Source organism: Schistocerca nitens, chromosome 4 (assembly GCF_023898315.1).
Source record: "Schistocerca nitens isolate TAMUIC-IGC-003100 chromosome 4, iqSchNite1.1, whole genome shotgun sequence".
Taxonomy (NCBI): domain Eukaryota; kingdom Metazoa; phylum Arthropoda; class Insecta; order Orthoptera; family Acrididae; genus Schistocerca; species Schistocerca nitens.
The window spans coordinates 962,683,924-962,700,638 of NC_064617.1; the positions used below are offsets into that span (position 1 = coordinate 962,683,924).

Sequence of the window (16,715 nt, forward strand, 5' to 3'; positions counted from 1 at the left end):
TTCGTCATTGAGTACACCATCGCAGGCGCTACTGTCTGTGATGCAGCGTCAAGGGTAACCGGAGCCATGGTCTCCGAGCTGATAGTCCATGCTGCTGCAAACGTCGTTGAACTGTTCGTGCAGATGGTTGTTGTCTTGCAAACGTCCCCATCTGTTGACTCAGGGATCGAGACGTGGCTGCACGATCCGTTACAGCCATGCGGATAAGATGCCTGTCATCTAGACTGCCAGTGATACAGGGCTATTGGGATCCAGCACGGGGTTCCGTATAACCCTCCTGAACACACGGATTCCATATGCTGCTAACAGTCATTGGATCTCGACCAACGCGAGCAGCAATGTCGCGATACGATAAACCGCAATCGCGATAGACATCAATCCTACCTCCATCAAAGCCGGAAACGTGGTGATAGGCATTTCTCCTCCTTACACGAGCCATCACAGCAACTTTTCACCAGGCAACGCCGGTCAACTGCTGTTTGTTTATGAGAAATCGTTTGGACACTTTCCTCACGCCAGCACTTAGGTGAATGCTCTGAAAAGCTAATCATTTGCATATCACAACATCTCCTTCCTGTCGGTTAAATGTCGCGTCTGTAGCACGTCATCTTCGTGGTGTAGCAACTTTAATGGCCAGTAGTGTATGAACAAAACTGTGTCTTAATTATTCTCGGCCATAATGGCTATGTTTGTGAACCGTGACTGTGTGCGATAATTATTTATTTCTAATTTCTGTTATCTTGGAATAGTATCTGACTAATTCGCAAGACTTTTCAAAAGCAAAGAAGTAAAAATCAGCTTCAACACCAACAACAACCTAAGTAGGATTCTTATTGACAATATAAAACCACCAGACACAAGTCTTGGTGCATCTGGCATTTACAAAATTACCTGCAGCCAATGTAATGAATATTAATCGGCCAAACAGGCAGAAATTTCAGAAACCGATTCAAAGAACATTTAGACTGATACAGGCTTGATAAAAGCAACCTAAGTAGGATTCTTATTGACAATATAAAACCACCAGACACAAGTCTTGATGCATCTGGCATTTACAAAATTACCTGCAGCCAATGTAATGAATATTAATCGGCCAAACAGGCAGAAATTTCAGAAACCGATTCAAAGAACATTTAGACTGATACAGGCTTGATAAATGTAACAAATCTGCAGTAGCAACTCACATGAAAGACACAGGCCACACTTTGAAAATCGAAGAAAACCTCGAAATTTTACACAAAATAGGAAAAAGAATGGATATCATGGAAGAAATGGAAATCTTCATACATAATACAAAGCATGGAGATAACTCTTAATGAAATAACCGAAGTCAAAAACTCAAAATTCTTCAACAGTCTTCAGCCAGTTCTAACTCAATAGATTCAAGATGTGTCAATGTAAATAACTGACTATAAATCTAATAAGTTTCCTTTAATTTACGTCTATGGTCACAATCTTTTCTGTTTAACAGATTACCGGTTTCGGTCTTTACTGACCATCATCAGATCTGTCTCATAAAAACATAGTCCTAGTGCACCGCAGGACTTTGTTTTTATGAGACAGATCTGTTGATGTTCATTAAAGACCGAAACCGGTAATCTGTTAAACAGAAAAGATTGTGACCATAGACGTAAATTAAAGGAAACTTATTACATATACGGGTCACTGTGTTTTTTCGCGACGATGTCGCAGCTTGTGAGACTACAAATCTGTCAGTACCAAGAATATCGATACAAAACCTCGAAAATCGATGCAGACTCACATGCCACAGTCCGCCATCTTGTATTGTGTGCTTAACGTTTACATGTATGTCGAAGCAATTTGTGCAGTGAATTACGTTGGCAATCAGTGACAAAATACAATGTGCAACAGCATAATGTTAATCAACAGCATAGTCAACCAGTACGAAGAAAATCAGCAGACGACATCACTGATTTCGATTTCTAGGCATCCGCTGCTACCCTACCACCCCGCCCCCCCCCCCCCCCCCACTCCCGCTCAACTGCAACACCAGCCGCTATAGTAACAAACAATGGACAAAAAGTTCTAGATTAATCTATTTTAAGACTGTATATATGGTTCTCGGGCGAGACGTCGGATGTCATAGTGAAAACTCCACAATATTTCGTCAGCGCAACTGGCCGACATCTTCAGGTGCGACGAACACACTGCTAAGGCAGGTTTTATTATTTTTTTTTTCTTTATTGTATTTCAATTCCCCATCGGGGAGGGCTGGCAGCAGAATATGCGCTGCTGTTCAGCCGAAAACTGTGTGCCCGATCGAGACTCGAACTCGGGAAAAGAGTACTAAGGCAGGTTCTTTTTTTTTTCCTTATTGTGATTTTAAAACCCATAGAACAGGTAGGCTGGCAGCAGCACAATACGCCGCTCTTTAGTCAAAGATAGTACAGTGATAAAAACAGAGAAGATACATGACTTGGAACAAAACGGCGGGAAAAAACAGTAGACACATGAAAAAAAAAAAAAAACATGAAGCCATTCACACTCGATGACAATCCACACTACAAACTGTTGACACGAAGCAGAAACACTGAAGATGACGATGGCACTGGTGAACGATGGAGCGTGACGGTGAACACTGAACACCAAACACGACGGCACACACGAGACACTGGTGGCGATGATCTCCGGCGCGCGAATGTCCACTTAGCGTGTGCGAGTCCGGGGACCTGCCAAGAGGGGAATAAGGGTCAGGTGGGGGAGTGGGGAGAACAAGGATGCGAATGGCTGAGGAGATGGGGGGAGGAGGAGAGGGACAGGGGAGGGGAAGCCCGGGGGAGGAGTGGGGAGAAATGGAGGAGGGAGGGAAGAAGGAGAGAAGGGAGGGAGGGTGCCCAGAGGAGCAAACACAGGAGGAGGGTAGGAGGATCAAAGTTGGTAGGAGGGGTAGATGGAGGGGAGGAGGGCATCATCAGAGAGAGGGAGCTGGCGGAAGCCACCTTGGGAGAGGGTAAGGAGGGTGGAGAGATGGAGACCGGGTGGGACATGGGAATACAGGTGCGGCAGCGGGTGGGGGTGGGAGAGGATGGGGGAGACTAGCGGATGAGGAGGATCGAGTTTGCAGGAGGTGTACAGGATCCGTACCCTTTCAAGGAAATGGAGGAGGTGGGGGAAGGGGATGAGATCGTACAGGATCCGCGTGGGGGAGGGGAGACGGATGAGATAGGCGAGGCAGAGAGCATGGCGTTCAAGGATTTGGAGGGATTTATAAAAGGTAGGGGGGGGGGGGCGGAGATCCAGGCCGGATGGGCGTAACAAAGGATAGGGCGGATGAGGGATTTATAGGTGTGGAGGATGGTGGAGGGGTCCAGACCCCATGTACGGCCGGAAAGGAGCTTGAGCAGACAGAGTCGGGAGCGTGCCTTGGCTTGGATTGTCCGGAGATGGGGAGTCCAGGAGAGGCGACGGTCGAGGGTGACGCCAAGGTACTTAAGGGTGGGAGTGAGGTAGATAGGATGGCCATAGACGGTGAGATAGAAATCAAGGAGGCGGAAGGAAGGGGTGGTTTTGCCTACAATGATGGCCTGGGTTTTGGAGGGATTGACCTTGAGCAACCACTGGTTGCACCAAGTGGTGAACCGGTCAATATGGGATTGGAGAAGGTGTTGGGAGCGCTGTAGGGTGGGGGCAAGGGCAAGGAAGGCGGCATGTGCGCCGTGTACAAAAGGTACAGAAGGGGGAAGAGGACGGAGCCTTGGGGCACACCGGCGGAGGGGGAAAAGTTGTAGGAATCTGTGTTATGTATGGTGACATAGGAAGGACGGCGGGAGAGAAAGGAGCCGATCAGACGGACGTAGTTAATGGGAAGGGCGAAGGTTTGGAGCTTGAAGAGGAGACCGGAATGCCAGACGCGGTCATAAGCACGTTAGAGGTCCAGGGAGAGGAAGATTGTGGAGCGACGGGAATTAAGCTGGTCGGAAAGGAGATGAGTGTGGTGAAGGAGAATGTCGTCGGAAGAAAAGGATGGCCAGAAGCCACACTGGGTAACGGGAAGGAGGCGGTGCTGGCGGAGATGCTGGTGGATGCGTTGGGTGAGGATAGATTCCAGGACCTTGCTGAAGACCGAGGTAAGGCTGATGGGACGGTAGGAGGAGACGGCGGACAGCGGATTGCCAGGTTTAAGGAACAGTAGGATACAGGAGGTTTTCCACAGGTCGGGATAGTACCCGGTGGACAGGACTACATTGTAGAGCCTGGCCAGGGTGGAGAGGAAAGAGACAGGAGCTTCACGAAGGTGACGGTAGGTGACACGATCGTGACCAGGAGCGGTGTTGCGTTTTGTGCGGAGTGTAGCAATGAGATCCTGTGTAGTGATAGGGGCATTGAGTTCCGTGTGTGCAATGTTGTCCAAGTGCTGGAAACCAGGAGCGAGGGGAGGGACGGAGGTGTCAGTTCGATCGCAGACATCCGGGAAGAGGGAGTAATCGAACTGGGGATTTCGGGAATGGAAAATACATCAGAGAGGTAGGAGGCGAAGTGATTGGCCTTACTAAGGGTGTCAGGGAAGGAGTGATCATCATGGAGAAGAGGATAGTAGGGGGAGGGTTTAGTTCCGGTAAGGCGACGGAAGGCTGACCAGAACTTGGACGAGTTGATAGGTAGGGTAGCATTTAAACGGGTGCATGTCTGTCGCCAGTCCCGGCGTTTCTTAGCCGCGAGCAAATTACGAATGTGTCGCTGGAGTTGCCGGTGGCGTCGTAGTGTGTCTGGGTCACGCGTGCGGAGGAAGGCACGGTAGAGACGGCGGGACTCACGGAGGAGGAGGACGGCCTGTGGGGGTAAGGTAGGACGGTGGGGGTGGATGGCGACAGTAGGGACGTGGGCCTCCACGGCCTCAGACAAGGTCTGCTGGAGAAAGGAGGCAGCATGGGTGACATCGTTGGGGTGGTGGTAGGTGAAGAGGTGGCTATCGACCTGGGTGGAGAGGGTATCCCGGTAGGCATTCCAGTTGACATGGGAATAGTCATGGACGCACTTAGGTGGAGGGTCATTGCGAGGGTCAGGACGGGGGCGACGACCGTCTGAAATGGTGAGGAGGACAGGGAGATGGTCGCTACCAATAGGCTCCAGGACATCCACGGTTATGCGGCCAAGGAGGTTGGGGGAGGAGAGGATAACATTGGGAGTGGAGTTGGATTTGGGACGGGTGTGCTGGCGGATGGGGATGAGGTCGCCTTGAAGGGAGGAGAGGAACCGATGCCATTGCCGTAACTGGGCAGCGGAACGACTATGGATGTTGAGGTCGGCGGCGATCACGTAGGAGGAGAAGGTACGGTCGATGTGGGAGAGGAAGTCGAAGCGAATAGGGGCGTAGGAGCGGAAATAGATGGTGGCGCAGGTATCGGTAAGGCGGGAGAAGAAGAGACTAAGGATCAGGTGTTCGGTGGGGTCGGGAAGGAGAGGTTGGAGCCGAACGGGGATCTGGCGGTGGTGACCAATGGCAACTCCGCCACGCGCAATTGGGAGGGGATTATCGGAGCGGTGGAGGAGATAGGGCGAAGTGTGGATGGTGTGGTGGGGTTGGAGGAAGGTTTCATTGAGGAGGAAGGCATCCACGCGGTGGGTGGCAAGGGTGTGCAGGAAGAGGTTCTTGTTGGCGGGGCGGCCGATGGCAGCGCAGAGTAGCGGCGGCAGCCTCCGCGCGTGCGTCAAAGTATTTGATTCTTCATCCTACAGGTGGCGTTACTGTCCTTCCAGCTATCAGTTGATATCGTCGCTATTGGCCATCGAATTTGGCGCCTCCACGCATGCGCACTTCCTGCCTAAAACTGGCATAAATAGGGGGCCCTGGTCCTGCCTTAGCAGTGTGTTCGTCGCACCTGAAGATGTCGGCCAGTTGCGCTGACGAAATATTGTGGAGTTTTCACTATGACATCCGACGTCTCGCCCGAGAACCATATATACAACATGTCCAACGGGAAAGCCTCTAGTTTAAGACTGTTTATTTTTAAGTAACATTTCTCTGTATGTGTGCATGTATAAACGCCTGAAGATGAACAGAACATGTTCGAAACGCGTTGTATTATGTTAGATTAAACATAAAATAAAAAGTGACTGCTAGCAGAAATTAGAAATAAATGAAACTGTCTCTGGTGCTCAAAGGAAGACATTTTTATTTTGGTGTCAGAAAAATCTTGTAAACATGGATTGCTTGCAGTGAGAAACACTGCTGTTGTCCCAAATTATTAAAAAAATGAGAATATGTACTTGTTGGCTTACATCGGTGTGCAAAACTGTTTCAGCGACTTGTAGTACTTGCTGTTGATTTCCGTGTGTGTGAGCGAGCCTCATTGTCGGGCGCTGGTTGCAGGCGGCGCTGATGTGGAGCAAGAAGTACTGCGACAACAACCCCAACACGGCGCTGAAGGACGTGATCGGCAACTTCCTGGAGTACATCCAGTTCCACAAGATCCCGGCCAACGTGCTGATGCGCGAGGTGCACCCGCTCGGCCTGGTGCCCTACAGCATCATCATGAACGCGCTCGCCTACCAGGTGCGCAACCTCTCCCTGTTCTCAACCAGTCCCGAGTAACCACTGTTGACTGTGGAGAGAGGAAGACTCCTCCACAGTAACCTTATTTTTCTGTAGGCTACTGATAGTTTACTCTGCAAAGATTCTAGCATTCACCGTTACTACCTTACGCTACAATGGGACACTACTATCTGCATAAGCATTTCTGAAATCACGTTCGATAGTGTGAGAATGCGTAAACTTTCTCAGCGTATTAATTGATTGTATTCCTGTCAGTTCTGTAGACACTCCGTCTTCAGGCTACGAGTGGCCTACCGGGACCCTCCGACCGCCGTGTCATCCTCAGTGGAGGACGCTGATAGGGGGGTGCAGGGTCAGCACACCGCTCTCCCGGTCGTTACGATGGTATTCTTGACCGAAGCCGCTACTATTCGGTCGAGTACCTCCTGAATTGGCATCACGAGGCTGAGTGCACCCCGAAAATGGCAACAGCGCATGGCGGCCTGGATGGTCACCCATCCAACCGCCGACCACGCCCGACAGCGGTTAACTGCGGTGATCTCACGGGAACCGGTTAATCCACTGCAGCAAGACCGTTGCCTGAAGGATGACACACAACAATGAATGAACATTTATTGGATGAGGGTGTGCGTCCAGGTGTTCTGCCGAGTTGATGTTTCCTGGAAACAACTCACCATGAATCAATAACACCAAGAAAACCTGAGATGTCACATTTACTTTACGTACAATTGAATAAGTAAAGGCAATAACTCATCAAATAGTATAGGTGTTGAACCATCAAAAGGCACATAAACAAAATGAATGTCTGTGCGTGTGTGTGAGTGTGTCCGGGGAATAGCTGAAAAAATTCCTCATTCTTGCTTATGTGCTTTCAATAACTCAATGCTCCTACTATTCGGTAAATCATTACCTTTACTCCTTAAAATATTTTACGTTTCAACTGGACTCCACATTACCGTACTTATACATCTTCATTTTCAAAAGATACGACACAATAATTGCTTATTCATGGTACAAAACTGTTCAGTTCGCCCACAACTTGAAATGAGACTGTCAGTTCTGTAGCCGTATCATATACTAAAAAAAAAGAAAATGTTCAAATGTGTGTGAAATCTAATGGGACTTAACTGCTAAGGTCATCAGTCCCTACGCTTACACACTACTTAACCTAAATTATCCTAAGGACAAACACACACACCCATGCCCGAGGGAGGACTCGAACCTCCGCCGGGACTGTGACTGCAGCGCCCTAGATCGCTCGGCTAACCCCGCTTGGCTCATATAGTCACCCACTGACACGATATTCCATCGGTTCCCAATGTAAGTGTACACCAAATGTGGCCGGCCGCTGTGGCCGAGCGGTTGTAGGCGCTTCACTCCGAAACCGCACGGCTGCAACGGTCGCAAGTTCGAATCCTGCCTCGGGCATGGATGTGTGTGATGTCCTTAGGTTAGTAAGGTTTGCGTAGTTCTAAGTCTATGGCCCTGATGACCTCAGATGTTAAGTCCCATAGTGCTTAGAGTCTTTTGAACCATTTTCAACCAAATGTGAGGTAATAAAGAAACAGTATCCACAACAGTTGACAGATTTAAACCAAACATATCAATAAGAGACCGAACTCATTCTGCGTGGTACACAAAATAGGTGAAACCACTGTTGCAGAAACAACGAAACAAATCATATCAAATTTAAAAGAATGCGAAATCCCCAAGATCGTCAATTTTTTACAAAGACTCGAATTTTATGGTGGGTTTCACCGCTAGATGCTTTTAATAGTTTCCAGAACGAAAATCTGTCTCGAAATCTGGCACTAAACCCAAAGACATTCTGGTGTAGGTAAAGTACACAAGATGCAATCCACAATCAACACTTTCACTGGGCGATGGTGATGGTAATGTTACTGATGACATTGCCACTTGAGCGGAGTTACTAAATACGGTTTTCCGAAAATCCTTCAGCAAAGAAGACGAATTAAACATTCCAGAATTCCAATCAAGAACTGCTGCCAGCATAAGTTACTTAGAAGTAGTTATCCTTGGTGTAGCGAAGGAATTCGAATAAAGGCAAATCTTTCGGTTCAGGCAGTTTACCAGTTACATTTACTTCGGAGTATTCTGATATAACAGCTCCATACTTAGGAAAGGGTAAAATTAGATGCAGTGGGGGTCAGTGAAGTGAAATGGAAAGAAGATAAAACATCTGGTCAGACGAATACAGGGCAATATCAAAAGCAGCAGAAAATGGTTTAACGGGAGTAGGCTTCGTTATGAATACGAAAGTACGGCAGAGAGAGAGAGAGAGAGAGAGAGAGAGAGAGAGATACTGTGTACAGTACACGGAAAAAATTGTCTTTATCAGATTCGACAACAGATCGACGTCGACAAAAATACTTCAGATACACATACCAACGTCGCAAACAACAAACGGGATTTGGAACGCGGTAAAAGTGAATGGAATGTCAGGAAGGGTTACGGGAGGATATAGGCTTGCCAGTAGCAATGAGAGAGGAGAATGACTAATTGAGTATGCAATAAATTCTAGATGGTAATAGCAAACGCTCTGTTGAAGAACCACAGGCGGAGTGTGTATGCTTGGAAAACACCCGGAGACGCAGGAATGTTTCTGCTGAATTACGGCATGGTCAGAATCAGAGATTGGCCTGTAAGATGCACTCAGGTGCAGATATAAATTTAGATCGCAATGTAGTAATGCTGAAGAGTAAGATGAATCGTCGGAAATAATCATTGTGGAATGAAGTGGGGCACTGATGTACCGAGGAATGGGGATACCGAAGTATCGACGAATGACGAGATGCGGTTGAAATTCGCTAAGGTTGTGGCAGTTCGGTTGAAGGCCAACGGACAGCTTTAAAAACAGGAATCACAGATGTTGGCTAGACAAACATAGATACAAGGAAGGAATTTGGAACAAACCTTGGGTAAAAATGGCCGTACTTCAACCGATGGACGAGAGCAAAAATTGACTATAAAAAAGAAATTGACTATAACACAAGCTACACCGATGGCTGAAGGCCTTATTACGAAATAATTCAAAATTATTTGTCGGTTGAAAGCCACAAGCAATACTTCAGAACAATTAGCGACTGAAGGCCTGAATTACAACTGAGGAAGACAACTACACGTTGAAAATACCAAAATATTTTTTAAAACAATCATTAAAAAATTGACTGTAACACAAGCTACAATGACGGCTGACGGCCTTATTAAGAAAGAATTCAAATTATTTGTCGGCTGAAGGCCACAAACAAGAGCAATAATTGAAACAAAATATTATTCTTAAACAATTGACACAATCAGACCAAATAAAGAAGGGAGTGATGCACTGGCACTGTTCCAAGGATCGACCTGAAAAAAGTCCCTACATCTGCGTAAGCGGTGAGGCAGGCAGCCAACAGTTATGTCCACTTAACAGGATGGCAACTCAAACTAGGGACAGCTTAAACGCCGACCAGCACACTCGCAAACTCCACATAAGACGCGATAACCAATACCACGATAGAATAACAGTTAACATCGTCAAATGACAAGTATTTAATTACACAAGTTGGCTCCACCAAATCCTAGTACGCAGACAGGGTTAAGACCAAACTACCTATTCAAAATCTGACTAGATGCACATGGGAACGCAAAAGCCAAATCCACAAACAACTCTAACAATGCTAAATCAGTCACTGAACAGCAACAAGACGAATTGCACGTAGACATGAACGATAAGAACACAGAAACGGTCGAAAGACCAGATACACGCTGTCCACGGAGACGACCGACCGAACAACGGTCGTTGCCAATCAAGTCAGGGAAGGGAAACGTCGGAGTATAAAACAGCCAACAGCCAACTGACAGCTTGATGGGATGAGGTCTCTTCGACGTACGGCCACACACACACAAGTGAAAGCTGCACTACTCGAATATAACGATCCACTGAAATTAAACTCGCTGAGTCCGGACCTCGATGTGGTCGTGCACTCTCGCAACCACATCCTTCCATCGGGCAGTGCATACATCGCCAGCTCCCTCGGCGATTACTGGCGGTGTCGTACCTCACTGCTGCTCCGTCCACAACACACGACGACCTGTAAATACTAGAGGTGGCTCCAAAGATAGTACCACAGTACTCGCTATCGATAAACGCCGCTGCTGCCACTCACGGACAGACAAAGCGAACAAACGTCGTGGCGCCAGTGAACGCACTAAGAAAACGTGGGGTCACAATCCGAATACACGACGCCAACCTGCCAACGGCACAAACGGGAGTCTGAGCACGGCTCAGAGGTAGATAACATACCATAATTGGGGGAAGTGGCAACAAAACGACTACTCAAGTTGGTGTGTGGAATTTACGAGAACGACAACGTACCATCAGACTTCCGGAAAAAATGTCAGCCACACAATTACGAAGATAGCCAGGGCAGGTAGGTGGGAGAATTAACGCACAAGCAGCCTAACAGCTTATGTATCCGCGCTTCTGGCAACAATTGTATACAGAAGAGTGGAAAAGGAAACCAAGAATCAGTCATGTTGAATCCTGCCTAGTCGTCGAATATGTGGTGTCTGGGGAACCTGCTTTCTCGGATCGCTAGGCAAACAATTCAAGCAAGTCATATTAATGAGTTTTACTGCGAAATGAACGATGACAATACTTAACTTTGACAATAACACAGAAGTGTCGCAAGCAAAGGGTGACCTAAGAAATAAACAAGCCTCTTCAGTATAAACAATGCCACATAGTACTAGTCTTGAAGCTGCCGCAGTACTCGTAGAACTGGGCCGCGACCAGTCGGGAGCGTTGCTTCTGTCCTCCTCGCATAGAGGCGGCTGCTGTCGCGTTGTCGTCCTGGAGAGGGGTCGGTCAGAGTGCAACTGGTTGACGTCTTCTTCACAGCCCTCTCCGTTCTGTCGTTCCCGACTCGCGTGCCGGCGCTTGGCTTTACGCCGTAACAAGTTAGATGACGATCAGCTTGGCTTTAGGAAAGGTAAAGCCACCAGAGACACAGTTTTCACGTGCCAAGTTCTGTCCACCTGGAGCTAGATCGAGGGCGCTACCCAAAACGCTTTAGACGTTCTCAACTGTGGAGGGATCCGGCGACCGCGCTGGCCAGGGTAGGGTTTGAGAAGCACGAAGACAACCAGTAGTAACTTTTACCATGTGCGAACAGACGTTATTTTTCTGAAATGTAAGCTCGGGATGGTCTGCCATGAAAGGCAACAAAACGGGCGAAGAATATTGTCGATGTACCGATGTGCTGTAAGGGTGCCGCGCATGATAACCATGGGGTCCTGCCACGGAAAGAAATGACACTGCAGACCATCCCTCTTGTTTGTCGGCCCGTATGGCAGGCGAAAGTCAAGTTGCTATCCCGCCATTGTCCCGGTCTTCTCTAGACATGTCTGCGCTGGTCACTGGGAACAGATTTCGTTTCAGTGACTTCATTGTTTTGATTAGCGTATACCGTATAGCTCACGTGGGATCTCCACTTTTGATTTCACGAATCCACAGTTTCCAGTGAACGCTGTTTACGGCCAACTCGAAAAAATATCTAGCTCTGAATCGCACATTTCAAGTATACATTACTGTTTCTTTTTTGAATTTATTTGTATAACCTTCAGCGCTGCTTCATCATACAATGCGACTTTTGACTTATACCTTTGTCGATCTATTAAACACTAACATCAGTGAGAGTCAATACGTATACAGAACTGCAATTAACTGTCTTGAGACTAATGTTATATTCGACGTCCGAGAAGTCGTACAAGGTGTTAAAGAGGGTGTGGATTGGTGTCTACAATATAAGATCCTCAAAATTATTGAAAAATGCGCTTCTAGAGGAGTCTACTGTTTCATTTATTATTTTATGTTATAGTGTATTATTGTGTATGTACAGCTGACTCCTTCATTAGGCCAAATCTTTATCCCTCTTCGGGTAATGACAAGTGCCTAGAGGTCATTTGTCGAGCTTGGATGGTTTATGTTAGACTTAGCTAGTAGCTATAGATTTCGCATTAACGTGTCTGAAGCACACTAAATGTTCTTGAAAATTCTTTTTGAAATTTCTCGCTACGAGTTCTGTTTAGTAACGAAAAGGTTTTGTCTTCATAAACTAAAAAGTGAAGGAAATGTTTTTTCATTAGGTACAGAAAATATGCTTTCTCCAAATTTTATAAAAGAATGAGGTTCACCAGAAAGCAGACATCCATCTTTAATTGCTAGTACCTCGTTAAAACAAGAGAATACACAGTTATGTTAATATCTACCAACCAAATGTAATATTCTATGTGATCATTTAAAATGTTCGTAATATGTTTCTTTACATGACCATCTTTTGCAGCAGCTATTATAACCAATTAGTGTTACTGTTTTTCGTGTATTAACCTTACAGCAGTCACAGTGTTTTACACCTGGCGCGTTTCGCTTTTATTTAAAAAGAAACTTTTGTGGTCACTCTGAAAAATGGGTACATATAATGGGTGCATAGTTTGGTCTTTACAAATCAAAAACGGCGTTTCTTTACAAAGATGATGCGCAATTTGCTTAGCGATGTTTTGTCTCTTCTTTAAATATTCTGCAAACCACCGCTTTTTTTCTTATTCGTTAGAGGAGGCGGAGGTCGAAAGACGCTTGGTTTTTCATTCACTCCTGTCAATTTTTCACCGTTTTTTAAATCACCTTTTGTTACGCTGCATTGCTGTTACTTCCACTTTACCTCAGTTTGTACCACTTCACAACAGAATCAGCACTGTGGTTTTACGTGTTCGGCACTCAGCACTGTGTTTATGTTTATATCGGTGACTGTTTCTCTAGCGGTAATTTTGTGTTGATCTTAGTATAAGTGTTCAGCAAAAGCTGAGTTATTTGTCCGTCATTTCCATGCTCCTGTCTCGAACTATACACCTTCTGTCAAATATATTACGTTTGACAAGAGATAAAAAGAGAATGTGAGAGAGCTGAGTGTGGAACACGCGAAAACATCGTTCTGTTTCTGTTGTGAAGTTATGCAAAGCGAGATGGAGTGGAAAAAAAGTCTAAAAGCTCTCAAGAGTGAATCTGAACCTAATTGACTTCCGAATACAACCTCCCCTAACAACGAAGGAAAATGAAGTGCCGGCCGATGTCGCCGAGCGGTTCTAGGAGCTTCAGTCCGGAAACGCGCTGCTGCTACGGTCGCACGTTCTAACCCTGCCTCGGGCATGGATGTGTGTGATGCGCTTAGGTTAGTTAGGTGTTCTAAGTCTAGGGGGCTGATTACCTCAGATGTTAAGTCCCATAGTGTTCAAAAATGTTCAAATGTGTGTGAAACCTTATGGGACTTAACTGCTAAGGTCATCAGTCCCTAAGCTTACATACTACTTAACCTAAATTACCCTAAGGACAAACAGACACATCCATACCCGAGGGAAGACTCGAAGCTCCGCCGGGACAAACCGCACAGTCCATGACTGCAGCGCGCTAGACCGCTCGGCTAATCCCGCACGGCTAAGTCCCATAGTGCTCAGAACCATTTGAACCATTTGAAAATGGAGTGGTACGCAGAATATGTACAGAAGAGGCAAAAACATCGCAAGTAAATTGAATAAAGAAATACTGTTTTTAATCAACACTCCTGGAAATTGAAATACGTGAATTCATTGTCCCAGGAAGGGGAAACTTTTTTGACACATTCCTGGGGTCAGATACATCACATAATCACACTGACAGAACCACAGGCACATAGACACAGGCAACAGAGCATGCACCTTTCGCAGCAATGCAGGCTGCTATTCTCCCATGGAGCCATGGAGACGATCGTAGAGATGCTGGATGTAGTCCTGTGGAACGGCTTGCCATGCCATTTCCGCCTCAGTTGGACCAGCGTTCGTGCTGGACGTGCAGACCGCGTGAGACGACGCTTCATCCAGTCCCAAACATGCTCAATGGGGGACAGATCCGGAGATCTTGCTGGCCAGGGTAGTTGACTTACACCTTCTAGAGCACGTTGGGTGGCATGGGATACATGCGGACGTGCATTGTCCTGTTGGAACAGCAAGTTCCCTTGCCGGTCTAGGAATGGTAGAACGATGGGTTCGATGACGGTTTGGATGTACCATGCACTATTCAGTGTCCCCTCGACGATCACCAGTGGTGTACGGCCAGTGTAGGAGATCGCTCCCCACACCATGATGCCTGGTGTTGGCCCTGTGTGCCTCGGTCGTATGCAGTCTTGATTGTGGCGCTCACCTGCACGGCGCCAAACACGCATACGACCATCATTGGCACCAAGGCAGAAGCGACTCTCATCGCTGAAGACGACACGTCTCCATTCGTCCCTCCATTCACGCCTGTCGCTACACCACTGGAGGCGGGCTGCACGATGTTGGGGCGTGAGCGGAAGATGGCCTAACGGTGTGCGGGACCGTAGCCCAGCTTCATGGAGACGGTTGCGAATGGTCCTCGCCGATACCCCAGGAGCAACAGTGTCCCTAATTTGCTGGGAAGTGGCGGTGCGGTCCCCTACGGCACTCCGTAGGATCCTACGGTCTTGGCGTGCATCCGTGCGTCGCTGCGGTCCGGTCCCAGGTCGACGGGCACGTGCACCTTCCGCCGACCACTGGCAACAACATCGATGTACTGTGGAGACCTCACGCCCCACGTGTTGAGCAATTGGGCGGTACGTCCACCCGGCCTCCCGCATGCCCACTATACGCCCTCGCTCAAAGTCCGTCAACTGCACATACGGTTCACGTCCACGCTGTCGCGGCATGCTACCAGTGTTAAAGACTGCGATGGAGCTCCGTATGCCACGGCAAACTGGCTGACACTGACGGCGGCGGTGCACAAATGCTGCGCAGCTAGCGCCATTCGACGGCCAACACCGCGGTTCCTGGTGTGTCCGCTGTGCCGTGCGTGTGATCATTGCTTGTACAGCCCTCTCGCAGTGTCCGGAGCAAGTATGGTGGGTCTGACACACCGGTGTCAATGTGTTCTTTTTTCCATTTCCAGGAGTGTATAAAGAATAACCACAGTAGATAAGAAATTTTTGCGAAACGCATCTGGTGTAAAACACTCATCAATTGCAGCAAGGTTAAGAAGGAAACACCTACTGATAACGACTGATTTAAAATTATCAGTTCCACCTTCACGTGCAGTGGAAGTAAACTGGCTGGTAGGCTGGGAAACATTACGAAGCCGCACCGACGCGCAGCGCACGCCACGCAGCGCTGCGCCACTCGGTAGTGCAGTTCCCCCTGCTTTTGTTTCAGGCAGACCCAACAAGTGTCGACCCCGGGAAGCTGTCCCCCAACAGAGTGAGGCGTCAGGCGCAGGGCCGCTCCATGTCGGTCCAGTCGTCGCTGGACCCGTACGGCAGCAACACGACGCTCAGCTCCACCGGCTCCAGCGAGATGGCCAGCAGCGAGGGCGCCGGCACCAAGCACTCCTCCAACTGAGCGGGGCGGGGCGGGCCCCTGTCCCTGACCCCGACCGTAACCCTACACCTCTCAACCCTAACCCTGCACCCAACGGCCTGCACCCTACCCCTCCTCTCTGGCGCTGCGCCGGTCACCAAGGGCTGTCGCGCACTTATCCATCTCTGCCCGTGCTTCTGGAAGCACATGGCGATTCTGGTACTCCGCGAACTACATGGTGGGGCTGAGAAACCGGAATGGCCGTCGGTGGAAGGTCGTGCGTGACTGAACAGCATGCGTTTATTGTATTATGTACTGTTAGCTGTGCTCAGAATTGGACGAGTGTCCCTGGAAGGTACAGGTTTGGCAAATTAAAGTGCAAAGTTGCCTGGAAAATATTTCGTGAACCTTAAGATAGGCTGCCCAACCTACATCATGTGTCCGAGTTGCAAAAAATTGTGTTATTAAATTTTTCTTCTGATCCTTCTTTTTCTTCCGCCTTTGTTCCCCATCGGCTCAGGTTCGGAGTTGTTACTAATGGATGTGGTATGGTTAATTCAAGGGGTGACCAGATGCCCTTCCCGTAGCTATCCCGTTACTCCTGGGACGGCCGCGCTGGATTAGCCGAGCGGTCTAAGGCGCTGCAGTCATGGACTGTGCGGCTGGTCCCGGCGGAGGTTCGAGTCCTCCCTCAGGCATGGGTGTGTGTGATTGTCCTTAGGATAATTTAGGTTAAGTAGTGTGTAAGCTTAGGGACTGATGACCTTAGCAGTTAAATCCCATGAGATTTCACACACATTTG

The 16,715-nt window shown here is 48.0% G+C and overlaps 1 protein-coding gene across 1 annotated transcript in view; it reads left to right on the forward strand.

Annotated features, from left to right (window-relative positions):
* Positions 1–15,955, forward strand: part of LOC126252874 (serine-enriched protein) — a 237,758-nt gene extending 221,803 nt beyond the window's left edge. Inside the window, exons 9-10 of the mRNA XM_049953831.1 lie at positions 6,332–6,514; positions 15,770–15,955. Coding sequence (XP_049809788.1) covers positions 6,332–6,514; positions 15,770–15,955 — 369 coding nt within the window. The remainder of the gene's footprint in view (positions 1–6,331; positions 6,515–15,769) is intronic.
* The last annotated feature ends 760 nt before the right edge of the window (positions 15,956–16,715 follow it).